Raw genomic sequence first — 10,693 nt, forward strand, 5'->3', positions numbered from 1 at the left:
AAAGACTTGGTACCTCTTCGATACTTTCTTTGCCTTGAAATGGCAAGGTCTCTATCTAGTATTATAATTGTTCAATGTCGTTATACTCTTGATTTACCAAAGAAAATAGGTATGTTTGCTTCTAAACCATCTCCTACTCCTTACAATCTTTCCCTCAAACTTTATTTTATTACATTTTCACCTTATCATGATTCTACTCAATTCCATAGACTCATTGGTCAGCTTATTTATCTAACCACCATTCGGCCTGACATTTCTTTTGTTGTACACCAACTGAGTCAATTTATCTTTAATCCAACTGTTACTCACTACCAAGATGCCCTTTATATTTTGCAATATTTAAAAGTTTGCTCTACTTAGGGCCTTTTTTATCCAGCTACATTTAATTTAATTCTCTCTGGCTTTGCAAATAGCGATTGGGATACTTTCGCTACAATGAGATGAACATTCACATGCTTTTCCATATTTATTGGATAATCTCTCATCTCTTGGAAGTCTAAAAAGCAAACAACTATTTTTCGCTCCAGCTCAGAAAGCAGAATATTGAGCACTCGCAAATCTCACATGTGAATTTCAATGGGTGCACTACCACTTCAGGGACACCCACATTTAATTTCCAAGATCTACCTCTCTTTATTGCGATATTATATCTACAGTCTACCTCGCGCACAATCCTACATTTCATGAACACTCAGAACACATAGAAATCGACTATCACATAATTAGAGAAAACTTGGAATACTGACTCATCAAACTCTTTCTCATTTCATCCTCTCCTTAGATTGTTGACGTTCTCACTAAGCCTATCCCTACCACAACCTTTTCATCTTTTTTGGCCAATTTTGGACTTGTCTCAATACATACTCTACTTGAAGAAAAGTGTTAGACAATAATAAAATTATTTATACTTAGTTATTCATTACTTTCTATTTTAGTGCTAATTGCATTTTGATAGAAAAATTAGTTGGTACAATGATATATAAATACACTATCTAACCTTTGTATTAGACTAAACTTTTCTATAACAATATTACGTGTATTTTTTTTCATTTATTCAATTCCAATTTAATCTTATGATAATAAATTTGAATCTCCTCAGAAATGGTTGTAAAATAATTATTATAAATTTTAATGAATTCAAAATTTTCTCTTCTCTAATATCGATGACATAAAAAATATAAAACACTTAAATTTTTATTTAATATCGTTGACGTAAAAAAATAATTATAATAGATTAATTTTAATTTTTGTACACTTCAATGTTTTCACGTTATTTTTATTATATAAATCACTTAAAAGTTATAATTCATACACAAAACAATTATTTAATTATATAATAGTAAATAATTCTAGATAAATTTGTTAGATGAACGCTTTATTTTTAAAACAGCTTTGCTATTTGTACACTGCCGTACTACACCGTATTTTTATACCGTATGTACGGACGGCACTATTCACCGCCCGTACATAAATAGTAAAATATTATTTTAATATGTATACTTTTTAAAAAATTTTTTTTACGTTTTTTTTAAATATTATTTTTTTTAATAGTTTTTTTTTTTACATTTTTAAAAAAATATTTGATAATACCTGCAGATTTACCTGCATTTGACATTACCTGCAGATTTACCTAAATTCGTAGGTAAATTCGCAAATAAATCCGCATGTATTGTCAAATTCGTAGGCAGGTATTGTCAAATATTTTTTAAAAAAACATAAAAAAAAAATAAATTTTTTTTTGAAAAAATATTAATTTAATATTTTATTATTCATGTACGGCCGGTGAATAGTACGTCCGTACGATACGAACATACATCCATACCGTACGGACATACGGTGTAGCGTAAGAAATAGCATTTTTCTTTGTAAAAAGATAAAGCACGGGGAAAGTGATGCATGCTGGAATTATGTACAAGGATAATTGATTTCCTCTTTTACAAGTCAATTTCTCGTTAATTTTCTTTATTTGGAATATCATTCCATATATGGATTATTTGTGGCGCTTCTATCGCGTTAGTTATTATTCTATATATGGATTATTTGTGGCTCCTACTTCTGTCGCCTCACTTTCTCTTAAAACAAACACGCGTTTTATGAAATACTATCATATTCCTTCCACTCATTTTCTTTCCTAATTCGGTTAACTTTGTCTTTACCCCACCAAAATTTTCAATTTTTTTTCCACGTGTACACAACACTTTTAACATGAACACTTTCAGTTTCCACTTTTATTTTTACTCTTTCAATTTTCCATTTTTTATGCTTTTTTTTTATTTCAAACCAGAATTTTTCTCCGACGTTACCACCGTGCCGGAATTCTTCTCCACCGTCGTCTTCTTCTCCTTCAAAGGTTACTCTCCTGCTCCGTTATTTTTGTTCAATTCATGCTTCAAAACTGAAAATCCCTAATTTTTCTTTAAAACCCTAAATTTTTGAATTCATCTGTTAAATCTGAAAATACACCGTTTTGGAATATATTGTGTTGTTTAAAATTTTCACCTTACTCAGTTCATGTTGCGAAATCAATTGAGACTGTTTTACTTGAAAACTCTAATCTCTCTTTTCTTCTATAATCCGATAAAATATCACTTTTGTCTTGAACTGGATTGATTTTCCCCTTGCTTTTCATTTTTATTTGGTCTTAATTTTGAGTTTTGATATTGATCGAGTAAAGATTCCAATCTCTAATTTTTGAAAACTCTAATTTTGTGTGTAAGTGCTTCATAGTCTCGTGCCAGCTTCTTCACCCGTTTGGATTTAGGATAAGAGTGGAGTCAGTCTTGCAGTTGTATTTGTTAAGCGAAAATCGTAAACTTAAGTTTGGGGAAGTAATGTATTAGGTGTTAAATTGGGATAAATTGTGAAGGGTCTTTGTTAATAGGCTCCTATGTATAGTCTGAAATCTGAGTCGTCTAAGAAAGTAAGGACTTTTGCGTTATGTGCATCTGTTTTTGGACTTAGATCTGATAGAATTGGAATTAGATTCTAAAGTCGGTATGAATTATATTCATGCTAAGTTAGATCTTAAACAAGTAAAGTGTGATATCATTCATGATAAATGGTATTGATAAAATGACACTGTTGTTTATTTTAGAAGAATAAATAGAGTTCCATGCCATGGTTTAAAAATTGACTTTGAGTGTGTCCTTTTCTATTATTAAGTAGATTGTGAGTTTGTTCCCGTCATAGTGTTTTTTGTTGATTGCCGAAAAATGTGAGAATATTTAGGAGTATGTGGAAACCAAATTAGACTTGTGCAAAATGGATGTGAGATTGTATATAGCTAAACATGAAGTTGAAGTAGACATTGATGATTAACTAGATGACATCATTAGTGATATTGGTTAAGATTCTTTTCAACAACATATGTATGATACTTTGAGCAGTTACACGAAATAGTCTTCTTATTTGAGCTACAATATTTTTCAAACGGTTTTCAGGGGTGTTGATGTTGTTCAACTTGAGGTCAAAAAAATAGGTTGATGGACAAAAGTTTCAATGGAATTTGGAACTTGTTTAAAGGCGTGCTTTCAAGATTTAATACATTGTCGTATTGTAATAATGAGAAGAAGATTTTTTGACTGATAGATATCAGGCATAAGAAAATATGTGTATGCTAATGATCATATATTGAAAAAAAATTGAAGAGTATGATGAGTCCCTTGGTGTAGGGTATTACTCATCAAAGTGAATGATGTTGATTCTAAATGTGGTATGAGCATCAAGGGTCCTCCTTGTAGTACTATGGACATTTTCACACTCCGATCGATTCTTTGTAATGGAAAATGATTAGATCTTTGTTTCTCGATTTTGACAATGTGCCAAAAACCCTTAAGCTTGGTCTTTCTACAGAAGGAATTAATGTAGTAGCCATAGATCATGGACTCATTCTGCTTATAGTATACAACTTATTTCCTTGGTTGTGCATGAGAAGATATTCATTCAATGGTCAAAAAGACTTGTGGAGATTATTTCAGGTAAAATATTAGTTAATATATATTTTTCGATTTATTCTTAGAAAGAATATAAAAATGCTGACCAAGTTTTAAAGGCAACATTGCAAAGAACGAATTTGAAGATTGTGGAATTTTTTTTTGGGTTCTAACATATGTTGTGGAGCTGTGTATAGTTAAACAAGAGCTATATGGATAAAAACTCATCAATTGTGGTTGACATTAGTACATCTTATTGTAAAAATAAGCCATCATAGGTGTTCCCATTGTAAATTGTTTACAACATGTTATTAGTTATAAAAGTTACTATATACAATATCTACCCATTAAGTTCACATTTTGTATTCATTTTTAGCGCAAAGATAGAGTTAAGTGTATGGATGGAGCAATTAAATCTGTGTACAGCAGGTGAAGTTGAACTACTAATTAGCTTAATGTCAAAACACTTAAATCCCTTTGACATTTCATATTATTATAATTACAGACAAGAAATCATTAACAATATCATCACTAAGGTAGTGGAATAAAGAACTGTCATATTGCAATAGTTAAAAAGGCCCGTGATGCAGTTTATACTTGGTTAGCTACTTTCACAGAAAAGCTACAAAAAAATGATATATTTTTCAATTTCAACCTATGTATATATACATTATTAAACAATGGTTCATACAAGCTATTTTCCATTCTACAATCCAAAAAATGGTTAAAGTACAAACAAATTTTCATTCTAAAATCCAAAAATAAAAGCAAACTTCATATAAAAATAAATAAAAGTAAAAAAACCAAACAAATCAAAGAGAAAAACTCCATAGTGACAACTCAACATCTTCAAAGTCTGTATTAATATCTTGATACTCAAACTCATGCCCCAAACTATGTGTTGGAGACAGCAGCGCCATATTCCTTAATGAATCTGGAATGTTCAACACTTCCTTCTCTTCATCTTCTTCCATACAAAACATAAGCTGCTCCTCTGTGGCAGCGGAGGTGGCTACAGCAGTGTCAATATCATTAGTGGTTAAAACCTTATTTGATATGAAAATCTTATCTGGTCTGAAAGCCTCGGCAGCTTGTGCAGCTGTCTTTTGTAAATCTTTTGTTGCAGTAGTGGCAGGAACAGGGAGTCGCCAGGCCGAGTCTGCAAAGTTGAGACAGGCGTTGCAACCTCTCAATGCCAAGGCTGCAACATCATGGGCTCGGGCTGCCATCTCGGCCGTCGGAAAAGTTCCTAGCCAAATTTTAGTCTTCTTGTTAGGCTCTCTCATTTCACACACCCACTTATCTAAATTCCTCCTTCTCACACCCCTGAACACTGGGTGGCGAGTCTCCTTGAACTTCTTCCTCCCTGCACGCTTCTTCGGTGTACTCGCAGCTAATCGCACCTCCTCGTTGAAAACTGGCACCTCCATAGAGATTTCTAAAGTTGAAGGTTTTGAAGAACTGGGTTGTGAGGAAGTGGAGGGGTTGTTAGTTGGAAACATGATTGTGCGTTGGAGAGAGTAGATGACAAAGGTTTTGGTAAGTGAAATTGAAGGCTGAAGATGGAGTTGGTGTAAGAATTGTGAAGAGTAAGGTGTTGTATATATAGGGAACCATGGTTGAATTGAAGGAAAGTGGTAAGAGTGTGAGAGTGTTTTGTGTGAGTGTGGGAAAGAGGTAACCGTGAGAGTGTTTTGTGTGAGTGAGTGAGGTTAGATATTTTGTAAGTATAATGAGACAGCTGGTATAATAATGCCAAGTTGGAAGATCTGTCATTGGTTATATATTTGAAAAAGAGAAAGGGAAAGTGATGAGAAGGAAAGACGTACCCCACACAATACTCAAAAATAGTAATAAAGTTATCCATTTAGTATCTTCTAAGACACTATATCATGTTTTTTTTTCCTTGAAATAGAGTTATTAAGGTTATGAAAGCGAACATACAGGACTATGCTGTTTTTATCTATTATATACTTTTAGTCAAAATAAAAAAGTTTTTGAAATAGTAAAATTAAATATTAACTTCTTTTGTAATTTTTGTATTTGTATACTATATGTAAAAAATTAAAATAATATTTTTTAATCTGTCAAAAAAATTGATTTATGTTTGGTTTTACATTTTAGGATATAAAATCATTTTTTGACATGAAATAATAATAGTTAGTTGTATATTTAAAAGGAAAAAAAAGTATAATTGTGTTTTGCTTCCTATGTTTATGAATAGTAATTTAATTAATATTTGTTAATTAAATTAAAGACATGTTTGAATGGACTTATCGGAGCTTTAAGTTTTGTGACATTGTTTGAAAGATTTAATTAAAAACAATTTACCCTATTTTTCATAAATTTTTTTAAACTTATTTTTTAAAACCTTTAAGATAATTAATGAAAATAACTTATAACATATATAAAAATAATTATATTTTATTTTATTTTTTGTTATAAAAATAGTTTAAGTAAGTTTATTTATAAGCGCTTATTGTTGTTAGTGTGTGAGGCACTTTGGGTGAGAGAAGGAATGAGAGGAGATGTATTCAAAATAGGGTTTATTATTGAACGCATATAAAACTAAATTAAGAATGCATATATTTATAAGTAACTAACTACCAAGCCAAGTGAGCTTGGGCTTAGGTTACACAACTTGGATTATATCACAACATATCCCCTATAATTCAAGTTGTGGAACAAACTAATCATAATCGATCTGAACTATTCTTAAGTTCTTTCTCAAAGTTAGGAATTTGTCGATCTTCAGCCCTTTGGTGAAATGTCGGTCAACTATGTTTCACTCGAGCAATACCCCACTTCAAGTTCACCCTGGTTTACCTTCTCTTTCAGGAAATGAAACCTGGCCTCGACATGCTTACTCCTTCCATGCAAAACTGGATTCTTTGCAAGATTAATAGCTGACTTGTTGTCAATCTGTAGCACCAGAGGTTTCTTCACTTCGACCTCCATCTCTTCTAGCAAGAATATGATCCAAATTGCTTGACACACATCATAGGATTCTACTATATATTCAGTCTCACTCGATGCCAATGCCACCACATGTTGCTTTCTCGAGCACCATGAGATTGGGGCACCAAATACTTGAAGGAAGCAACCAGTTGTGCTTCTTCGATCTTCATTATCTCCATACCAATCAACATCTGAATAACAATTAATCACAACTTCTTTGCCTTCTAAACTTCGTGGAAACAGAATTCCACAGTTTATCAATCCTTTTAAGTATCTCATGATTCTTCTTGCAACTTTCATGTGTAACACCTTTGGTTCACTCATGTATCTGCTCACTAATTTGACTGAAAAACCTATATCATGTCGACTGTTGCATACATATCTAAGAGATCCGGTAATTTGTTTAAAAAAAGGCACATCGACTTTGTCCTCCTCTCCATGCTTCTCCAATTTCAAATTTGGTTTCACAACCGAAGATGCGGGATTCGAATCATCCATCCTGAATCTCTTGAGTATCTCTTTAACATACTTCCTTTGATGCAACACCATACCTTGCTTGGTAATTTGAAGTTCCATGCGTAGGAAATACGACAAGTTTCCTAGATCTGGCATTTCAAATTTCCTCATCATCAGCTCTTTGAACTTTGACAAGTTCTTCGTGCTATTTTTAGTTACCAGTAAGTCATCGACATATATGCAAATAATTGTTATACCTTGTGCCACAACCTGAACATAGACATCATACCTAGAATTGCATTTGACGAATCTCAGTTCGACTAAGTATGAGTTGATTTTCTTGTTTCATGCGCTAGGCTCCTGTTTGAGACCATAAAGAGCTTTGCGCAACTTGTACACTTTGCTTGCTTCCTCCTGTATCACAAACTCAGGAGGTTGTGTGACATAAATCTCTTCATCTAAAGGACCATTAAAAAAATGATGATTTCACATCTAAGTGAAATGTCGACCAGCCTTGCTCGCACGCTAAGGCTATTGTCAATATGACAGTCTCAATCTTGCTGCTGGTGCATATACTTTAGAGTAGTCGAGTCATGCTCTCTAAAGAAATCCTTGAGCTACTAATCTTTCCTTATGTCTTGCTATCGACCCATCATCATTGTGCTTCGACTTGAAAACCCACTCCAATTGATAGCTTTGGTGTGTGCTGACAATTCGAGTAATGCCCATGTGTTGTTTCTTTCAATCGCTTGTAACTCTTCGACCATAGCTGACTTCCACTGATTATTCTTTAAAGCCTCCATCTAGTGTGACTTCATCGTCACCAATCGCTTCATAGTCTTGAAGCCTCGCTGGACGAAGTCTAGCTCTTTGAGGTCTTTGGCTTGTGCTAGCCACATCCTCTTAGACTTTGATTGTGTCGGGAATATCAACAACTGCTTTGACTTCGACTTTGACTGGAATATTGGCAATTGCTTCATCGAGTCCATAGCTCATCAATGGCTTGTCAATTGCATCACTAGAATTCCAATCTCATGCATAATTTTCATCAATCACAATATCTCGACTCATCATGATCTTCTCATTAATTGAATTAAACATCCTGTATGCACCAGTTTTATGATATCCTACCAGAATCATAGGTTCACTCTTATTATCAAGCTTCCTTCTTCTTGCATCAGGATCATGCTTGTAACAAATAGAGCCAAACACCTTCAGATGACTCACTGATGGTCGTTTGTAACTCTACACTTCTTCAGGAACCTTTTTCTTCAGTTTCTTTGTAGTAAACTTGTTCAATATATAGATAGTAGTGGTGACTGCTTCACCCCATAAGGATTTTGGCAGATTCTTCTGCTTCAGCATGCATCTCGCCATATCCAATATGGTCTTGTTTCTTCTTTATGTTGTTCCATTATGTTGAGGCGTGCAAGGAGCAGTTACCTCATGATCAATACCATATTTTGCACAGAATTCCTCAAATATCTTGGATGTGTATTCGTCACCTCTATCTGTTGGCAGAACCTTGAATTTCTTTTCACTCTGGTTTTTGACAAGCATCTTGAATCTCTTAAAGATTTCAAATACTTCGTACTTTTGCTTGATCACATAGATTCAAAGCTTTTAACTATACTCATCGATAAACCAAACAAAATACTTGTTTCCACCAATGGCATGATCCTCGAACGGGCCACATATATCTTAATGTACTACTTCTAGCATGCAAGAGGATCTCATTGGCATAGTCGAAACGAAAGACTTTATGGATTGCTTCTCTACTAAGAAACCTTCACAGAATTTTTTGGCATCACAAGACTTGGTGTACCTGTTTCCATATTGTCATACCCTAAATTTGTCCTACCCCTAATTTATTTTTAACTGGCTTAAGCTTTTCATTCCATATACATGTCTTCCATTAGATCATTTAACACATCATGCATTCATTAATCAATAAATTTGACATGGGATCGAGGATCTTGGTAACTAGGGTTTATTTCCCCAATTCTTGAAATGATCAAAGGTGAGTCAGCTTCATTGGGATTTCACTGGGAATATATTTCATCAGTTGTCACCATTCATCAAGAAGGTCTTGTTTGTTACTTCGATCACAAGGAATTGATTATGGATCTTGCACAAACAAAAGGGGTGGATTCACCTGAATTCGGTCTATAAATCAAGGTTTTGTTCATTATCAATTCTAAGTAACTGTGTTGCTTAAGGAGCAAGACGCTATCTCTTTGGTTCTCATGCAAGGTTGATGATGTTACATAATTGAAGGAGTTTGGAAGATTTTATTTACAAGAGTGAATCATTTAGTGCACGCTGAAGAAAAAGGGTTTGGAAACATCTTGAGTCATTTGAAGAATGTTAGAGGCATTTGCACAACTTTGACTTTTTGGTCAAAGTCAACCTTGGAATGTTGACTTTTGGCTAAAAGTCAATTCCCTTGGCCATCCTATATGTCCATCAGGGTCACTTGGCTTACAATTCATTCAAGTGTACAAGATCATTTATTTTGATTACAAAAGTCAAAGAAGCATCAAAAGTCAACATGTTCATGAGAAAAACCACATTTCAATATCACTGTTCAAGTTCCATTTACATTCATACTCAAATGTCCATTCAAAAAATCATTACACCATTAAATTTCCATACAAAAATATCTAATACAGTCCAAATACAAACATATCCATACAAATGTCCACAAAATAAACTCATTACAAAATTATATAAAAAAGGATAGCCTTCATGCCATAATAACAAATCTGCAACGATGCCCAAGTTTTGCACTATGAACCGCCAAAAACCATCTTCACTAAACCGTAGTCTCGCCGTCAAAAGCCAATAAAACATCACCCCTGCTGCATCCAATTCTCTGCATTCAACATACTAAACAGCCTGCATACAAAAAGCCAAAACTGAATTAACCTACCAAACCAAAATCAGCCAGCTACTAACCAAAACAAAAAAGACAAGCAAAAGTCCCTGCACCATTTAACAAACTAACAGTTTTTAGAAACTCCTGAATAATTGTCAAAAGCAGCATATACAACAAAAGCATCATCAAATTCACAATGCAAAACCATATTTGCACAATTCTAGCCCTGTATCAATTCAGTACAAAAAGAGAGAAAAGTTCAGTCAAAACATTACAAAAGTACCCAGAACTTGCAGCCATACCATTTCCTACAATTGTCAATCAACCTGTACCAAGACATACAAAAGCCAAGTTCCTTGTCCTAAATTAATCTCTAACAGTTCTACTTTAAACCACCAATCATGCATATAACGAAACCACTCCGCATTCAAATGTTCATCAAACAAAAAGCAGTCCATCCAAGGGTAGA

The 10,693-nt window shown here is 33.6% G+C and overlaps 1 protein-coding gene and 1 long non-coding RNA gene across 2 annotated transcripts; one reads left to right on the plus strand and one right to left on the minus strand.

The window, feature by feature from the left end:
- The first annotated feature begins 2,198 nt into the window (after positions 1–2,198).
- LOC131653177 (uncharacterized) lies at positions 2,199–4,420 on the plus strand. The gene is made up of 2 exons (XR_009298976.1): positions 2,199–2,350; positions 3,441–4,420. It is a non-coding gene; the product is annotated as an uncharacterized LOC131653177 (long non-coding RNA).
- Positions 4,421–4,580: 160 nt separating this feature from the next.
- LOC131653172 (dehydration-responsive element-binding protein 1E-like) lies at positions 4,581–5,629 on the minus strand. Its single transcript, XM_058923262.1, has one exon. It carries the CDS (start codon positions 5,432–5,434, stop codon positions 4,745–4,747), a length of 690 nt encoding a protein of 229 aa, XP_058779245.1. The 5' UTR covers positions 5,435–5,629; the 3' UTR covers positions 4,581–4,744.
- Positions 5,630–10,693: the final 5,064 nt, after the last annotated feature.

This window comes from Vicia villosa, linkage group LG2 (genome assembly GCF_029867415.1).
Source record: "Vicia villosa cultivar HV-30 ecotype Madison, WI linkage group LG2, Vvil1.0, whole genome shotgun sequence".
NCBI classification, from domain to species: domain Eukaryota; kingdom Viridiplantae; phylum Streptophyta; class Magnoliopsida; order Fabales; family Fabaceae; genus Vicia; species Vicia villosa.

Coding starts and splice junctions, on each gene's coding strand:
- LOC131653172 (XM_058923262.1), bottom strand. CDS start 5,434: ATGTTTCCAACTAACAACCCCTCCACTTCCTCACAACCCAGTTCTTCA.